General features: G+C 42.4%; 1 protein-coding gene across 2 annotated transcripts in view; it reads right to left on the reverse strand.

Annotated features, from left to right (window-relative positions):
- The window catches only part of slc4a11 (solute carrier family 4 member 11), a 156,396-nt gene that overhangs the window by 89,076 nt on the left and 47,335 nt on the right, over positions 1-19,985 (reverse strand). Inside the window, exons 2-3 of one of the 2 annotated variants that reach the window (XM_050062113.1) lie at positions 19,481-19,531; positions 8,427-8,543 (exon numbers count right to left, since the gene is read on the reverse strand). In XM_050062113.1, the coding sequence (XP_049918070.1) occupies positions 8,427-8,543; positions 19,481-19,531 (168 nt within the window). The remainder of the gene's footprint in view (positions 1-8,426; positions 8,544-19,480; positions 19,532-19,985) is intronic. The other variant, XM_050062114.1, reaches the window with a different exon arrangement.

The following is a 19,985-nucleotide window of genomic DNA, read 5'->3' on the forward strand; positions in this document are numbered from 1 at the left end:
AAGTGATGTATCATTTAAAAGGCTGTACAGTGCTCACTCCACATTCAACACACCGGAGTTAACCAACCACCACACCACAATAAACTTATAACTTTGGGAAAACACCTCGTATTTATGTTTATTCCACTGTGCAACAAAAGCAGATGGTTGGGTTAAAATAAAACACAGCAGAGTTTGGCTCAACACTCATACAGGAACAACCCGGTCTCACTCCATAGTCGTCCAATAACGGTGCTTGGTCAGTGACTTCCAGCGACAGACACCGACAAAAAAAGCTGTTCTTTCATGACGGCATGATACGTGGGCGGCCATTCATTTCCCGTTTGAATGTAAAGCCAAACCCTGTTCTTTTTTGCGTCATTGCCGCAAAAGGGTGTCTGTCTTTTGTCGGTGTCTGAGCTAAAACTCACCAACCCAGTGGTGGCTTTTGACGACTTCGGAAAGAGAATGGTTTGGGCCGACATGTATCACGTCCGGCAAACGTCATAGTGAACAATGGAAAAACAGCATCAACGATGTGTTTTAGATGAATATTCTCTGGTGTAGCTCTGCTAAAAACAAAAACGCTGAACAAGTCAGCACGTTAGCGTGTCGCTCAATATGAAGCCTGTTTGTATTTCAAGAATTTCAGAACGGAGAACCCAGCGTAATGTGAGTAACTGTAGTCTGTGTGTGTTTAATCATGGCTGTGTGTGTCAGGTCATGGGATGGGTGCGGGTGGGTATGACTTTGACTTCGACAATGACAGGTAATGGGTCGGTTCTGGTCCTGAGCTGAATGGGTATGGGCAGATATTCAAAAATGGACCAGTTATTAAAAAACACATCAGCTTGACAGGAGTTCCCGTTGGCCTGGCAACCCATCAGGCTCGTAAAATTGCAGGGGAAACACTGGATTCCTCATTGGACGTACAAACCTTGAGGATCAGACGAATACAGAATTGTCTCAAACTCTTTGCCCGGACTTCTTTATTTCATTAACTTCACAGATTTTGTGACCTTGAATTATGAAAAGCTTCAATAATAAATGATGAAATAAAAATTCATCAAAGGGACATTTGTGCCTTTATGCTCCTGTTCAGTTCTCCACACTCAGTTTACACTACAGTCAGGAAACAGCCCACACAGGCTTTGACCAAGGTCAAGTAATGACCTTGGTCAAAGCCTGAATCCTCAAGTTTCCAGTGTGAGAGATGCCTGTCTGTCTGTCTGTCTGTCTGTCTGTCTGTCTGTCTGTCTGTGTGTCTGTCTGTCTGTGTATCTTTCTGTCTGTGTATCTGTCTGTCTGTCTGCCTGTCTGTCTGTCTGTCCTTCCTCGTGACTTTTCCACTTCAGTTTTCAGCCAAATTGATTGAAGTGAAATGGAACCGAGCCCGGCGCTGGCAGATGTATAATCATCAAATCAATTCTATTTATGGAGAGAGTTTGACAGCTTTATGACAAAGTTCTCTGAAGTGAGAAGAATGGATAAGACAAAGATCATGTCACAACAATGAAAAACACCCAGAGATAACAAACAACATCCTTGTACTACCAGCCGACAACGTTTCCAGTAAGCTCTTCAATTTCTAATCTTTAACACTCACTCCAGTCGCTGCCATCAATCACTTAGTTTGATCTTTGCCTGACGCCACTCACACCCCAAAACTGAGCAGGATGTACTAGACAGTGTTCGGCCGTCACACCAGGGTGGTGAACTTTACACAGATACTTTAAGTAGGAATCTATCAATGACCAAAAACAGATCACGCAGATATGAGAAAAATGACACAGTGAATTAGATACCAAGACAAAGAGTTGATCTGAGAAGAGTCCCTGCATGCAAACATCTGCTAACTAGTAACTGAACCCAAACACAAACTACAGCTGAGGATGATGGGAATGTTCTTTAGTTATGCATGTGGTCATACATCTAAATAACGGAAGATTTCATTTTGACCCATAGATGAAAAGTAACTACAGGGAATTCATACAATATTTGTCCAGACATTTTATTAGAAAACACAAATGTAAACCTCGCAGTGGCTCGAAAGGAACACCAAAATCCTTTAGGGTTCATCATCTGGGAACCATGAATTTCTGCACAATATTTTGTGCCTATCCATCTCGTAGATGTGGAGTAAATTCACTGAACAAGGGAAACTTTGACTTGCTGTTTGTGTTTGATTAAGGACCAAGGAATCAGTAAAGTCTGTCGGGTTCATCCTCTCAGCACCATGAACATCTTTACCAAATTTATGGCAGTCCATCCAATAACTGTCAAAACATTTCAGACAAAAATTTGAGTAACAACCTCACGGCAGCTCCAGAGGAACAGACTGGGGGTCACCAAACTCAGCAGCTCCATCCTCTGGAGACCATGATGTCTGAACATTGGACAATGTTGAGATATTTCAGTCTGTACTAACCGAGCGACCAGCAGACCAACACTGTCACCAACACAGAGCCAAGCTGTTAGCATGGCTGAGACAGACACAGTCCCAGTGGTCTAAAATGGTAACATAACATGAGGTGAGTTCTGTGAGGCAGCTCTGGACACTCATGCTGACTTTGCTTCACTCACACCCACTCCTGATTGGCTCAGTGAAGACCAGTTAAAGTCAAATCACTGCTCTGTACATCTGCAAACCATGAATGTGTTATGTGTATGTTTCATACAAATCATAAAAACATTTCTAAAGTGACGCAGTATATCAGCTGACTTTGCCTCCAGGAGGTGAAGGGGACGGTGGATGGTGTGTGACCTAAGCGTGTCTGCCAAGCTGCAGACCGCTGTTCAAGACCGACACACAACTTGTGTTCTTAGCAACTAGGAGCCACGTTTACAGCGGCTTTGTGCTGTTGAATGTGGGTGCTTTTTAGCTACCCGTCGCTGCTTTGTGCCATCAAACATGGGTGTTTCTTGGCGACCCATATCCACATTTCCGGCGGCTTTTGTGCTGTTGAACGTGGGTGTTTTCTGGCAACTCGCGAGCACTTTTCCAGCGGCTTTTGCTGGAGTTTATATTGACGGGTCACCACTTTTCCAGCCATTTTTGTACTACGGAACATGGGTGTTTTTTAGCAACCTGTCAACGGTTTTTTTCCAGGGGCTGTGTGCTGCAAAATGTGGGTGCTATTTAAGCGACTTGTCGCCGCTTTTCTAGTGGCTTTTGTGCTGTTTAAGATGGGTGTTTGTTTGTGACCTTCTGCCCCCTTTTTTGAAGCTTTGGTGCTCTCAGACATCAGTGTTTTGGGCCAAAACATGATCTTTTTCTAACTATAACCAAGTGCTTTTGTGCCTGAAATAACTACATTAACCACAGCGTTGTTAGAAACAGAGTCACAACATATACTCTACATAACAACATACACATGTCACGTGTCCTTGGTTTGCAGAGACACAGTGCCAACATTTCTTTCTGGCGTCTGGGTTGGAATGAACTTCTGCAGATGTGTCTGCCTCGTGTGCTGTGCGTGAACTTCAGTAAGTGCTCTGAGGCACTTCCTTTGATGCATTTTGATCACCAGCGTAGAACCTGACACACACTTTTACAGCAGTGAGTGTTACATGTAGTTAAAGAAAGCACAATCCACAGCAGTGTCAGGACCTTTACACAAAAAGCTTTGTGTCTTTATTCATGGAGCTGTTGTTGGAGTAAAACTGATATATTCTCCTGTTCACAACAGATTTCCTCTTAAATTATTGTTTAAAGTCAGAACAAGAAACATTTTTGGTCCAGAGAGATTTTTTTTTTCTGCCACCAAAACTTGACATTCAGCACTTTCTGAGAGATTTGTTTGTCCTATTGAACATTTCAGCTGCACTGAAAAACAAAATGAACCCAGAAATGCACGGTACGCTGCAAATGGTTGTTCCAGAGTGTTTTACTGTGAATGGATCATTTACTGTACAAATCACATAGTGCGTCTCTTCTTATTGAAGCTGTCACAATTTGTCCTTTACTCTCACAGCGCTGATTGACCTCAGCTCATCTTCTGTGTTCTGCTGCTTCTGAGAGACAAATTCATAACCTCCATTTGTCTTATTTCTAAGTTGGAGCTCGCTTTTGTTTTTGTGCACAAGTTTGATGATTCAAAGAATTAGAAAATAGAAAACATGATGAGTAATAAAAATGAATCGTGACAGATGAGGACACAAGGAAGAATAATTCAGTCTCTGAAAAATAAATCTTCTGGATGATGTTTGTACTGTGGTAAAAAACACGAGACTACTGAGCTCATATGTGGGACATTACATTTAAAAAATGCTCTTTAAAAGACTTAAATGTTGGAAGCTATTATAAAATGTATGTTTGGTGCAGTTAAATATCCAACAGGCATAAATATCATAAAGGTCAAGATTGAATCGTGTCCCAGAAAGGAGGCTGGCACGAGACCAGAATTATAAAAGCATCTGAGGCATGACTACGTTTTCTCATGAAAGAAGCCACAGTTCAACATAGGCAGAGAAATGAACTAATTACAACAGACAGATGTTTTTGAAAGTAGATTTAGGTAGGAGCTGCTGTCTCTGGGTCTGATGTAATCACTCAGCTATTTGCTTTTCCACACCACTGCTTATTTAGCCAGACAGGATGTGATTGAAAGTCCTGTTCGGAGTCTTACATTGATTTGATATGGTGGACATATTCCACAGCGGCTTGCTGATGTGGAATAATAAAATAACATCATAATCTGTGACATAAATTAAAAGCAGGAACACGCACGCAAACAGCTAATGACACTGGGGTCAAACTTATGTGACAACTAGACTTGGGGCGGGCAGGAATTAAAAGCCAACACACTAATCAACATTCAGCTGAGCTGTCAGTGAATAATGCACCGAAAATCTGGGAACACACACTGCTGGGCATGACAAACACTCTGCACCTGAGGGTGAGAATGTTGCCTGATGACAGCAGTGAGAATACAACACAATAGAGCTGTATAGAGGGAGAGGAGTGCGGCACAAACACTGCCAGGATTAGAGGTTCAGCTCCGACTGAAGCCAGCAGTGTGAATCAGTGGCTGAGTGATAATGGCTCTTATATACAATGACATGATTTCATTTATCTACCGTCTGAGATTTGGCCATACCTCTTCATATTTCTGGCTCTATTATGTTATTTGGGGCATTTTTGCATCTCTGTGATGGGGTTCCTTGTTTTTTTCAGGATTGCATTTTGTCCCACTGAGTCAGAGGCGAATTCACAAAAAGACTGCACGACTTTAGGGGCCCATAAACCTGCACAAATAAGATAAAAGAAACTCACAGGAGGTGAAATGAACCCCGAACTGTGCTGCCAAGCCGACATCACTCCCAACTCATCACATAATATCGCTGCTGACTTCGATTTTGACGTCTACATGTGACACGTTAGATATCCTGCGTGCGTCTGTTGACATTCTGGGACGCCATGTCAGTTTATGCATGTTACATGCATTGTGTCTTTTCAAAATAAACTTCCGATTTCACAGGAAATGTACAGATTCTGCTCATCAGATGCAGAAAGTCTTTTTCAAAATAAACTGACAATGTAGATAAAAAACTGTATTAAGTTTACTTCCTTAAGTTCAGGCACATCATGGTTTGGCGTAAAATAAGTATGATTGTTGCGAATGCAATATAACATCATGTAATGTAACACGCTGCACATACCAGCACACTATGTTGTCATTAACCCTTTGAAACCAGCAAATCGGCTTGATTTCTGTTACAAACATGGGAAGAAGGCAGTGAGCAACAAAAGAGAAAATGACCCAAGAAATTAGTAAAAAGAGAAAATTAAAAACATGAAAATTAAATCTTACGGCTGCTGTTGTGCGTCAGTGTCTGCAGCCATGGCCCACTGACAAAGCCGCGGTATTTGATGAGCTGGGGGTGAGAACCAGCTGGAAACCCTCAAACCTGGCTGAAGGAAAATGATGCTGATGGACGACTGATTTCATTTCAGAGGTTGGACGTTCTTATATTTTTGGTCTTATAGTATCGTCGTGTCCCAAAGGTTCAAACACCATCTGTTAACATTTCTGTCAGTGAGCATCGACTGTGTGATCCGTCCTGTTCTGACAGTTAACATCGTGCCACTCTAATATTTCATGCTCTGATTTTAGACCTGACATCCATCGCACCTGTCCAACTTGAGACACAGAGTTCTCGCTGTTGTTTTCTTCCTCGAACTTGTTCCCAGCGTGCACCGCTGCAGCTCTCTTGTCAGATGCCTTAAGTGTTACTATGTATGGAGAATCAGCCTGAGTGACATGGTCACCTGTCACATTCAAAAGGAACGGGCATCTCTCTGTCCTCCCTCCTATCCCTGTGGTGCACCTTTGACTGTTGCCGTGACAACGGTAACCTGTTGACTCGTGGGCTTTCTGGTGATGGGGTCAAAATCATCTGCACCTGCAGCTGAGGAGCTGTCTGTCAAGTCAACACCTGCCATCAGGCCCTGGTGGACTCAGAAATGAGTCTAAAGTTCTTTTTGGAGGATTTCTCTCAGCTGTATTCTTGAATGATGCCTCGAGGATCTGCCCCGTGATGACGGCAGACACACGCTGCCTTTGAAGAATGTGTCTCATGTTATGATATAAAACATCTCCAAAATGGCTGAAGTGCAAAGAGCAAAATAAAAATAAAATAAAATAAATAAAAAACCTGAGTGGGTGATATTGATCACACAGCTGAACAGCAGAAGAGATTATTGACTGGATGAGGAATATTCAGAGAGGCAGCCAGACAAGCTTTAAGCTTTTTAAAATACATGAGCAAGCTGTTGGTGACACCACCACTTAGAAGCAGAAGTCAAAGGTCGCAGTGAGATAGCTTTACATGCACAGCAGGATACTGACTATGTTACATGAAGGATTTGTGTAAAGAGCTGAAGTGAAACTGGAACTTCCAGGTTCTGTTTCAGACGTGAGAAAACCTCACTGACGTTTGGAACAACGCTCAAAACTAAACAGAATCACCACCTCACTGAGTGTACGCTGCCACAGAGCACTCACAAGTGTCAGTTTCATCCATGTCTGTGAAAACATGGATGCTTCACACACGGAAGATCTATACAATCAAAAAAGAGTTTTAACAGAACATGATGATGTCACAGTGAAGTCGACCTTTGACCTTTTGGATACAAAATGTCATCACTTCATTATTTTAGACATTTGAGTCAAGTTGTGTGAATTCTTAAGTTATGGCAAAAAACATGTTTTGTGAGGTCACACTGACCTTGGACCACAAAATATATCTAATCAGTTCATTCAATAGAAGTGGACGTTTGGGCCAAATTTTAGAAATTCCCATCAAGGCCTTCTTCCAAAGTCACTTTCACAAGATGGGACAGACGCAAGGACACAGTGACCTTTGACCACCAAAGTCTAATCAGTTCATCCTTGACTCATAGTGGATGTTTGTGCCAAATTTGAGGAAATTTCTTCAAGGCTTTATTGAGGTATAGCATTCATGAGAATGGGACAGACAGACGGACAACCCATAAACACGTCTCCAGCCACAGCTATCAGAGATCATGAATTATTGAGTTATGGTCAAAAACATGACGTTGACCTTTGATCTTTAACAACCAAATTCTAATCAGTTCATTCTTGAGGCAAAGTGGTTGTTCGTGCCAAATTTGAAGAGTTTCCCTCAGCGTGTTCTTGAGTTATTGCATTCACAAGAATGAGACGGACTCAATATCACAGTGACCTTGACCTCAAACAGCTGAAATCTAATCAGTTTATCATTGAGTCCAGGTAAATATTGCAAACGTTTATAAAAAAAAAAAAAAAAAAAAAAAAAATCTTAAATTATTCTTCAGACCTAATTTGCAAGACAAAGTCACAGTGACCTTGACCTATGACGACCAAAATCTACTCAGTTCATTGTTTAATTAGCGTATGAAGTCGTCAGTTATGGCCAAAAACATGTTTATGAGGTCACAGTGACCTTGACCTTTGACTTATGCCCACAAAATTCTAATCAGTTCATCATTCAAGGGAAGTTCAAGGGAACCTTTGTGCCAAATCTAAATAAATTCCCTCAAGGTGTTTTTCAGATATTGCGTTTATAAGAATGAAAAAGATGCAAGGTCACAGTGACCTTGACCTTTGACCTTCAGCTACCAAGTGGAAGTTTGTGCCAAAGTTGTTGGAGGAATTCCCTCCAGGTGTTGTTCAAGTATCATGTTCACTAGAATGGGACGGACCTGATAACATAAGACCTCTGTCCTCGGCGATCACCAGTGGAGGCTTAAAAACATGATTCAAAAATTGCTCTGACATTTGGAACGATGCTAATAACTAACAATCTGGCCTTGAGCGCAGAATTTCTCAGCTGTGTGTCATGTGACTCTCTTTACATGTTGCGGTGAGGTCTGTAGTTTTTCTAGAGAACCCACCACACTCTTCATCGTCCTCACTCTTCATCTCCCCTCTCTGTGTACTGACCTGGCCCGGGGCTGATCTGGTTGTCATAGAGGTGGATGTCATCTCCGCAGGCGATCGGCGAGTCCTGTCCCTCCTCTCGGCCCTCGCTGCCCTCCTCCTGCTCCACCTCCCGCTGCTCTGGGGACACAACAGCACAGGGTCACCTCCTGGACCTCAGCAGACTCACTCATTATCATCTTCAGCCCAGGTAGCTGACAAGTCCAGACATTCTGCAGGTGCTCAGTGCACATTATTTCACCAGCTCGGCTTTTAGAGAACAACACAAAGAAATGATGCTCATCTATTTGAATAAACAGAACAACATCCATCAAGGCATTTTCCCAGTGTGTTGTTGGTGTTAACAATTCATTTTAACAAACTGCAGAATATTTTTCTTATTATTGGGGGAGATCTTTTGATTTGTATTTTTACTTTTCACAGATTCCTTCAGTGATCCTAACAACACCAGAATGTGGAAAATTAAAATACCAGACTGAATTATGTTGAGCTTCGAGACAAATAAAATGAGTCCTGTTTGAATACAAAAATCACTCATTACTAGGGACTGTTCATTAGTTATTGGGGGGGGGGGTGCAAAAAGGGGGAGGCATGTCAAATAAGCTTTTAAGCATTGGGAAGGGCCTGTTTTTCTTATTTTGGCTTAGGGGAGGGCCATACACATTTAAATGGTTGGATTTTGTACTTCTTTTACAGACGAGTTTTCAAGAAAACATGCCCTCCAAATTGTGACGATTTTAAAGGAACATGTGCGCTCCAAATTTTGTGTTTAATTTTGTGTTTTTTTTATATTTTTGTTTTGAATACATCATGTGCAACAAATGCTTCCATTAGAGGGAGAAAAAAAGATCTGACATGACAAGAGTTAAAAACTGAGGCTTTTATCAACTCCAGGGTTTCATCTTCAACTTTTAACTTCCAAACATCACAGGAAGTTTTAAAAAGATAATAACTCATTTATGGTGGAGGGAAGCTCATGGAATTTCCATTTTCTGAGGTATTCCTGCCAACATCCTGTGATAAGTAAGGACCAGTCCCTCAGTGTTGGAAAAAGTCACATTAACATGATGATATAAGTAAAAACCATTTCAGGACCTCCTGAAGTTTAATCTAGTCAGAACAGCGTTTAACAAAAAGTTTAGCAGCAACATAATTATAACAAGAAATTGTGACAGCTTGTCTGATGATCGATGAACCATCCTGACACTGTAATAAACATCTGCTGCTTAAAAAATAATGATATGCAAATATTGTTTTAGTGTCATGTGAAGCTTGTCACAGTGACACTCAAATATGTACTCAGATTTCAGTGCACTGAGGCTGAGAGAAAAAACAGGTATCATCTCATTAAAACTGGCTTCATAGATTTATTATATCTTCTCTGTTATATATTTGGGACTGCAACTTACAATCATTTCATTATCGCTTAATCCACTTATTTTGTCAGTTGTTTAACTGATCATGTGGTCTATTAAGTTAAATGTAATTATTGAGCGGCAGTAGGTCAGTTCATGGAGACTTGCTGTGGGAACCTGAGGGTCACTGGTAGAGATCTACTTGGAGCCTTGGTCACAGGAACCGTATGGGGTTGTGGCCACATTTTATTACTTTGATCCTGCGTGTGTTTATTGAAATATGTGATAACCAAGTGGATCCAAGAGGACCGGAGTTCAGTGACAGAAAGAAATAAGCACATGTGATGATTGGACTGATTTAGGATCTGATTTCAAGAGTGAAAGGAAGGTTAAAAACCAGAATCAGCGCCCCTGTGGTTGTATGACTCCGCCCACCAGTCCACCCTGTGGTTGTATGACTCCGCCCACCAGTCCAGTGTCTCTGACAGTCTCCATCCATGTCAGTGAAAACATGGATGCTTCACACACAGAAGATCTATACAATCAGCACAGTTTCAAGATTAGAGTCACCAATTCAGTATCTGACCAAACGTCTCCCCTTCTGTTCCTGAGATATGACGTTAAAACATGATGATGTCACAGTCAAGATGACCTTTGACCTTCATCATTTTATCCTGTCAGACATTTGTGCAAAAAAGTTGTCATAATTAACACACTGATTCTTGAGTTCTGGAGGCCACCATGTACATCAGACACACTCTTGAATGAAAGGTGAAACATCTTCAAGAAACCAAAGCAGGTCCAGTTGCGTATGACACAGCACCAAATTCTTCTCCTGGTCTTAAATGTTTTTCCGTACAGACCAGGAGCCAGGTGCAGCCCTCGTGATGTTTTCTACCACTGTTGTTTCATTATTATTTCCTGTCAGCCTGAACTTTGGGTCATCACAGCTTTATAACGAGCACCTCTAACTCTGAGCTGTTTGGTCTCAGGGGCCAAAAACACATTTGGGACATGTTTCTGGTGAAATGATGTAAACTGCCTTTGTTAATTTCAATACCTGTAATGGTGTGTGAATAAAAACGTACATGTTCTGCATCAATCAATTAATTGTGTTAATTATACTGTACTACAATTTACAACCAAGTTTAAGTTATTTCAGTTATCTCAGATACAACTGCTATCTGTCTGATTCAACTGATTCAGCGTCTTATAAAACCTCTAAATTAACACAAAATTAATCAGAAATCAGTTTAAATGTGGTGATGTAGTCATGTCTGGTCATTTTGATTTTTAAAAAATATCAGAAATAGATTCAGCATCAACAATGACACCCAACACTACTCCAACACTGTCCAAATCAGCCAAGCAGTCGCTGAAATATTGTTCATATGGGTGATCATGCTAATTAATCCCAAGTATGTTAATACCAACACAGTCAGCGTCCAGCAGTTTCTAAATGCTGGGAACCCAAACTGTACATTTCTAACATATAGCTTTGGTGTACTCAGCATCTGTGGGTCACACTGCTGGCAGGTCGAACATCTGGAAGTAGTGACTGACAGTTCAGTTTCCTCTGATTCGAGGTGGATAAATTCAAAATTTAGGTAAATGTGAGTGAAACTTTCAAGACAGAAAACATGGGATAAAACTTAAACTTATAAAGTTGGGAAGTTTTCTATACAAGTGAAGTAGTGATATTTAATACAAAGTGATTAAAAATTTGGAGGAGGCCAGTGTTCACTTGCTGTAAGACTGTAAAGCCAATTACTGTGTGATAGGAAAGATCTGGAGCGTCCTCAGGCCGAGGCTGGGCAGCGTGTGCATCTCAAATATGTGTTTAAAAATCTAAAATAATTGGTTTGGTAGTGTGGAAGAAAGTTTGATTCAATTCAACACCACAAGAGTTTGTTTCCAATCTCTCTCCAAACTGCTTTTCAAATTTGACATGCCACATCAGTTGTACCAATGTAGTGCTTTTATTTTGAAAGAGACTGTAAGTTAAAGGTTAAATTTCCTGTGAAAACAGTATTTTGAAAAAAGACAATGCATGTAACAGGCTGAAGTTGACACGGCGTCCCAGAACGTCAACAACCAACACACCCAGGGTACCTAGGACGTCATATGTGGACGTGGAAAGTCCATGACCAAACGTGGACATGTGACGAGGTCACAGTGAGGATGAGTTGCCCAAAATTGGGGTTTTCGGGCTCCTGAGACCAAACGGTACCAAGCTGGAGGTGCTCATTATAAACTTGTGTTAACCACCGGTTCAGACTAACAGGAAATAATACTAAAAAAAGGCAGCAGGAAACATCATGAGGGCTGCACCTGGCTCCTGGTCCTCTACTTCCTCACCACAGATTGTAACCACACCGTGTGTTTCACTGTGACTTTATTTGTCCGTAGATGATGTACAGTTTTGTGCACATTCATATGATGAAGATTCTATTTCTAGGTCCTTTTCCCATCTGGCAGCAGCCTCACAGTAAACTACTTTACAGTTTCTCCCCGTTGGTCATCATTAGTGTTCTTGTCAGAATAAAACACATATCGTGTGTTGACGTCAGTGAACGCAGCACAAACAGCTGCTGTGCGGTACCTGTTCTCACGCTTTACCTGGGAGAGATTTACTTTCATGTATAAATAGCTGCGAGGCGACGACCTCTGTGTCTGAAATCTTAAAAAAGACATGAATTGTGAGAGGAAACGGCAGACTTCCTGTTAGTCATCGTAGTTTTGATATGAAAACAGGTCTTTGATGAATCAGCAGGTAGACAGAGGGTTTTAGCAGGTTTTTTTCCTGGTGTGTAATGGGCAGGATTTTGTATGGTCGACAGCATCACAGGACTCAGCCTGGAGCTGTTTGTATGACTCATCCCATTTTCTCCTCCTGACACAGCAGCCCCTCCGATCCAATCCTACAGTAACTAGTGGGCTTCCAAATATCATCGTGCGATCGGGCTCGCTGCGACCACAACAGCGCTCGTGCTCTTTATCTGCTGACCTTATCTGCGAGGTCGCCCCAATTTCAGTTTGTCTTGCGTCAGGATCATCCCTCAGCACTTGACATTATTTGAACCTGGCTGTGTCGTCGCCTCGCCTGCATCCCTCTGTGCCTCCGACTCACCGGCTGGGCTCTGACTTTCAGATCACCTTGGGGGAGAACGGCGGCGGCCGAGCAAATCAGTGGTTTGGCTCCAAATGGGATCAATTTCAGAAAAAGTTTTGACATGTTTATTAATATTTTTGTACTTTGGAAAAATTCAATTTTGCTTTTCACTATCTATTTATTTTTAATATCAAACTCCAAATATGCAACTCACTGCTCAGAATGAGGTATTAAAAATCAAAATCTGGATTCTTCTCACACCGTGATTTGAATAATAAACGTGATGGAGACGAGCTGCGCATGAAGCCCAGCTCCCCTCAGTCACTGTGACCATCAACACCAGCGTGCAACATGTAGAAGGAACAAGAGCTGATATGAGAACTCTGAATGATTGATGTGTTTCCTTCAGACGGCGTGCGGCGCTCTGCAGCAGCCTCTGACATGTGCTGTGACACACAGAAACACCACAGAGCTACAAAACAGCTGCACCTCAGCACATCTGCATCTTTTAAGGTCTTTGAAACTTTTGTGAGAATTACTGGAAGACGACACACAACTGCTGCCTTAGTGATGTCATAAAATGACTGTTAATGTCAAAGGTGAAGTCAAATCTCTGCTTTGTCCAAGATGGAATGACTGGCTGAATAATCAGCGAGGGGACTGTTTGTTTTTTTATTTCATATCTGAGCAAAAATGACAAAACATGAACTCAGGGGTGTAAACACAGACAGTGTAGGCAGTGCAGTTACACTGGGGGCCCCTGCAAATGATTCAGTCAGACACCTTGGCGCTACAACTATGTTTATAAAAATCTCATATTAAATTAAAAATGGTGCCATTTGCTGTCAGAAACATAGCAATAAGTAATGGGTAAGTTCTTCATTACAACCAAACTTTAACCTCGTCACATATCGCCATTCAGTCAGTGCACTTTCACGTCTACATATGATGCACTAGGTGTCCTGGGTGTGTCTGTTGTTGATGTTCTTGGACACCATGTCAATTTCTGCTCGTTAGATGCAGACAAAAATATCTCGTATTTACATTTATTGCAACAAAAGCACGTAGTTTGGTTTAGAGTAAAACGTCTCTTCATTCATAAGGACCAAAGTCCAGTGTCTGTGGGACCCATCCATCAGCCCTCACGCCTGCATGGTAGAGACTTTGCAGCTCCTCATATTTCGCTCTTATCCGACAGCGTTTCATACTAACACCGTCCGGCGGCGAATCACACCACCATTAAAGGATGCCTTTTCTCGTGTGTGTCTGACATTGAAATCACTGATTAATCAGAGGCATCTGACGACTTCAAATTAAGAATGGGCTGTCAAATAATCCGAACTATAGCTTTAAGATTAACGATGATGTCAAACAGATAGAAGAAGTAAATCGTTAAATTTGGAAGCTGAAACATTATTAATCATTCTTCAAAATGAGTTTTCTGTTGATCCAGTGTCTCTTGAATGAGAGGACGTGTACCCCGACAGGTACTTTGGAGCACTGAAGGAGGTACGGGAGATTTTTTAAAATATTAATGTAAATAAAAAATCAGTCACACATAATTTAAAAAAAAATATTACTAAATTTTAAGCACAGTTAATTAAACAGATGCAGTACATACACACCACGCTGTCTTAGTGTTATTGCATGGTGACAAAAAATTGTTTGCTGAGAATTTAGGGGTCAATTTTAGCATTTAAAGGGGGGACACTTATTGATACAAGTTTGAGAAGCATTGCAGTAATCGACTGATTGTTTCAACACAACTAGTCAACTAGTCTCAAAGCTTTCAATCAGCTCTGTGACAGAAACATTAATGTGCTTTATAAGGAATCAAATCCTCCTCTGCAGCCGTTAAGATGGAGGTTGTGTTGGTCTCTCACTGTGTGGAATGTTTGACGACAGCTAAATTACAGGGTTTCCCACAGAGCTTTTAAAGCCTCCTGAACTAAAGACCACCTCCACTAATAAAGAATTATTACACATTCATAAGACATCAAACTGCAGGAGACACGACGAAGTATTTCACATTGTGCTCCACGGTTGAAATGAGTTTGTTTAGGTTGTTATTCGTGAACCAAATAGGTCACATGATCAGGATTTGAATGAACTCTTTCCTCCGGTAATCCCTCAGTTAAATCCTAAAATCAACAATAAAACAACCTGAACAAACAACCTGCAGAGCTGCTTCAAAATGCACGACATGTTCTCATAGAACGACTCGTCAGATATCCTCCGAAATTGCATCCCAAGAATGACATTACATCCCTAACGTACAGTTACTGAGGTCAGGTTTAGGAAAAGAAACATGGTGAGGATGTATTTAAAATGACTCAGTGTGCAATAAAAAAGTTCACATGGATCCGAACATGTGACTCCAAGAGAAAGTCCTGGCAAAAACTAGAGATGTACCGATACCACTTTTTCCTTCCCGATACCGATTCCGATCCCTGAACCTTACCGTTCCGATACAAGCACGTAAAATAAAAATGGATGGGATATGAATTGTTGTATGTCTCAACTCCTACAACTCTATGTAAAATATTAAGAAATAAATACATAATAGTAGAATGAATGCCATAAAACTTTTTATTATTATTATCCAGTGTTGACACAGATCAAGACACAGGTTAAAGTGCAGCCGCACAATTTGGTAAAAAAGACATTTTAAAGGCTACAGTAGAATGCTTTTTAAACTCCGCTCAGTTCCCGTTTCGTTTGCCTGTAGCGTGCGTATGCGTAATGGTGTGAGGCATTACGTGGTATCGAATTGGTCATAGGCTGTACTCGCCGATACCCGATACCGCATTTTAGGCAGTATCGGCGGCATTTCCGATACTGGTATCGGTATCGGTACAACTCTAGCAAAAACCTGTTTTTTGTGACCCAACCTGCCTCCTTACAAGAGCTCAGACTGCTTCCTTGTTTACTGCCGTCAGCGCATTGGTCACATGATCGCAGCCTTTAAAAATACATAAGATATGTACGAATTGTGTGCATTGATTTGTGTTGGAAAAGAATCTGTGAGAACAGCCTGAAACGCAACATGAGGAAACTACACTGTCTGAAGGCCCTGACACACTAAAGCGTTGGTAATCGTCTGTTGCCCTGGTGTGTCCCACACCATCGGCCCTTGTCGGTTTTGTTTCGCTGATGCTGATTCAGCAGCGGTAACGGTGGAACCTGTTGGTGAATGAAATCACTGTGTTTGTCAGCTGAGCTCAGCACACGAGAAAAGAAACCTAAGTGAGGAAAGTAAACAAAAAGCTAAAGTCCAGAGGGAGTGAGACCAAAACATACTTGTTACCCAGGGTTCCCATGGTCATGGAAAACCTGGAAAAGTCCTGGACTTTGTTGTGTGTAATGAAAATTTTTAAATAATCCTGTATGAATAACCTTCCTGTGACATAACAGCAAATAAATTTTCTGTAGCTGATGACGTAACGTCGCTCTGATAAGCATCGATATGTGACAACATTTGTCTACCATCATGTACTACGTTTCTCCTAGTATTCTCTCTCTTCACGTATAGTTAGCTGAAGTTATTTAGTTTGAATCTGATATGTTTGAGAAACGTCGGGCAAACAGAGCATTATGGGTCCTTGAGAAGTCATGGAAAAGTTTTGAAATTTTGTCCATGAAACAGTGTGTGACCCCTGTGATCCATAAGATCCACATTATTTTTTCTCTTTAGCAGAAACGTTTCCTGATGGTTTGTGTTATTGTTCACTGGCGCACAGTCAATATGCTCTGATTGTGTTGTTAACATGCTAACTGGCTAACTAGCATCAAGACGCTCTTCCTGTTTCCCTTTTTCAATGATGAATACAGACGACCGCCATCTGCTGCTGTGGAGACTTATTTCCTCTCAACAGGAGCAGAACGGACCAGCTGGTTGGCCGTCGGCTGGAGTCTTTGCGGTGTGTTCAGGTGCAACGTTTTGGCTGAGACCCTGCAATGTTAAGGCTAGTTCACATTACATGATTTTCACCAACGTCATAGATATGGACATCTGGCATGCTAGAAAACTGGAGAAGTGTGACACAACTGACAAAGAGCATCAGCCAATGAGAGGCGAGATACATCCCACGTCAGCACGCAGGAGGACAGAAGAAATGGAAGAGGACAAGCTGCAGGGTTGCCAGGTCCGCTTATTAGCTGCGAATTTGGGCTTGTTTTCTTGTAAAGTTGCTTACAAATACTGGTCGTCACGGGTTGCGTTTTTGGGCTTGTTTCTAAAGTGGAGTTGCTGCTTTGGGCTTGCTCTCTGAACGTCACCTTCTTCTACATATATCCGTCTAATAAGTTATTTAAACCCTTGATAGTCGCTTCTTTTAGGCTTGTTTCCATAGCCCTGGTTACTTGTTTCTCTCACAAGATCTGGCAACACTGACAAGCCGACAAGCAACAACAACAATGGCGGCGTCCACAGGATCACAGAGAGCGTGATGTGTTGGGACCCAGGCCCTGGAGGCAGATCTGATTCAACACTGGGAAGAATATCCATGCCTTTACGATGTGTCGTCTCCAAGTTTGGTGACGTCACCGCGTTATCTGGGGCTAAGTCGGCGAGGGCTCGGTGGAGAAATCTTGTGGTGTGCACACACAGGTCGTAACACAGTTGGCGAGACTCCCACTGGCAGAAACACACGTCGCCAGGTATGAACACTCAAAAGATTACGATAGTCTCTGCGACGCAAAATCAGGCTGAAAATCGTGTAATGTGAACTAGGCTTTGGGCGACACAGCAGGGGCACTCATTGATGCTAGTTCTCTAAAGTCAGTTTGGTGTGTCCGGGCCTTTAAAGGTGCGGACACACCAAACCGACATCAAAGAACTAGCGGCGACGAAAGCCAACTGTTGTGTCGTCTACGTCGCCTCACGTCGCCCTGTGTCAGTTGCATTTGAACACACTACACGGACTACATCCGACGGCCAAGTAGCACGTACGTTCTGCGCCTGCGTGAGAGAGAGTGGAGTGAGAGAGTGGTACATCCTGTCAGCCGAGGGGTTTCCTATCTGTGCAGCCGAGCACCGCAGCACCTCCACGGACTATTACATCCAGACGGTCCCGGTGTTTCCTCCGCAGGCTCCACTTCACTCAGCTGCCCGATAAACCCGCTGCTTCTTCCCACTTTAACCTGAATAACAAACCAGGGCTCGGTGCTCCGGTTGGATCCAAACGGAGAGCCGGGGCTAGCTCAGAGACTAGCGGAGGCTAACTGGCTGTGCTTCCCTCCGGTCATGCTGCGGCTAACGCTCCGCTAGCCGCTCCCAGCTAGCTCCGGTTTGTTATTCAGGTTAAAGTGTGAAGAAGCAGCGGGTCTGTGGGGCAGCTGAGTGAAGTGGAGCCTGAGGAGGAAGCACCGGTTAGCCCCGGTTTCACTACAGGCAGATTCACTCGCTACAGGGGCGAGGAAATAAAACCTGAACAGCCAATCAGAGTGATCTCTCTCACCGACAAGCTCCGCCGCCGATTCAACATGCTCAATCAGCCGAAAAGCCGCCGATGCCAAAGTGCCGACGGTGCGGGACACACCGAAAAAACTAGGCTGACAGACGCTCACCGACGGCCCGACTTGGTGTGTCAGGGCCTTAAGGTAACTCAAGCACAATCCTCATGATGTATCAAGAAAACACCATATTGAATCAGTGTTCCCTGAATGCATCATTTGCATATCACATATTATTTCCACAACAGTTCTTTAAATATGTTTTCATGTTTTTTTTAAATTCCCATTCTCCCCACACGCACTTCTTTTTGTTTCTACAGTCTAAACTAGAAATGACTTCACCCCAAACGTGCAGCTGTGATCAGATTCAGTCACTCACAGTTGTTTCTAAATGAGCACATGAATAGTTGATATGACTCAAAGACACATCAACTATTAACACATTAATGAAGAACATAATGAGACAGAAAGCTCCGGTACACCAGAGCATATTGTTCCTGATGTCGGCGTGCTCCTCTCAGGCAGCGCTCTGCTTCCAGACCGACCTTCACTAATGAACCTCTGAGATGACAATGGTGGATAATGCTTACTTGCCCACAATAATGTAATTGCATTTATATCCTGATAAAAGCTTGCCTAATAAAGACAGTTATGTTGGGCTGCAGCAGGGGGCCTTCTGTGATTCTGCTGAGTGAATGGTTGTGTTGCAGGAGGGGAATAATTGGCTGGGGGAGACAGGGAGATCCAATGCAAGCATATTCTGTCCTGGCTGCTTGTGCTGCACATACTAATTGGGTGCCTCTCCTTGGCTAGGAGGTAATGAAACTGCCGTTATCATAACAGCCGGAGCAAAGTTCATTATTTATATCCAAATGCAGTGGAGTGTGAGCGCTGGGGGAGTTTACTGTGCCTGTGCTGCAGCTCTCATCTTTAAGTCACATCTTATACTGTACAGCACACGTTAAAAACAGATCCAACTCCCCGTCATGAGAAGATCACATGTGTATTCACTCTGTGTCTCCACCTCATGGACTCTTATTACTGCTGGCTTTGTCTCCAATGGTGTAAAAGTGTCTGATGCTGAATTGTTAGTGCACACTGCCTTGGTGTGTTTGGTGCTGTTGGCTCACACTCACCCATTTCTTGAAAGAAGTATCCATTCTTGGACATCCCAGAGGGAGGTGCCTCTGCAGGAGAGAGCAGAAACACAGAGACGGTAATCAGCGAGGTGAAGCTGTGGAACAGTAACAGGCCCTGCAGGGAGCCCTTTTCACTTTAAAATGAAATACTCATTATTTGTTATTATTTTTACACAGTAATTGTTGTGTGAGACGCTCACTGACACAATAGGAGCCGTTAACAGACTTTTATTGGTCTTATAGTTCAAGAACGAACATCAACATTTTTAAACATTTAAAAGTGAGGCATATCATGGACTCAGGAAGTTACTCAAAAAATATCATTCATTTATTAATCTCTCTGTTACTCACTCATGATCAAAGCATCTGCCCCTAATAGCCATTAGGACACATAACAATGTCTCCTAACGACAAAAGGAACTGTAGCCAGGCTGACTGAGAGTCAAAGCTCTATTGAGCCTTGTATTCCTTTAGCCCTTAGCAGTAATGATTTTATGAGCTT

The sequence above is a fragment of the Epinephelus moara genome, chromosome 14 (assembly GCF_006386435.1).
Source record: "Epinephelus moara isolate mb chromosome 14, YSFRI_EMoa_1.0, whole genome shotgun sequence".
In the NCBI taxonomy this organism is placed as follows: Eukaryota; Metazoa; Chordata; class Actinopteri; order Perciformes; family Serranidae; genus Epinephelus; species Epinephelus moara.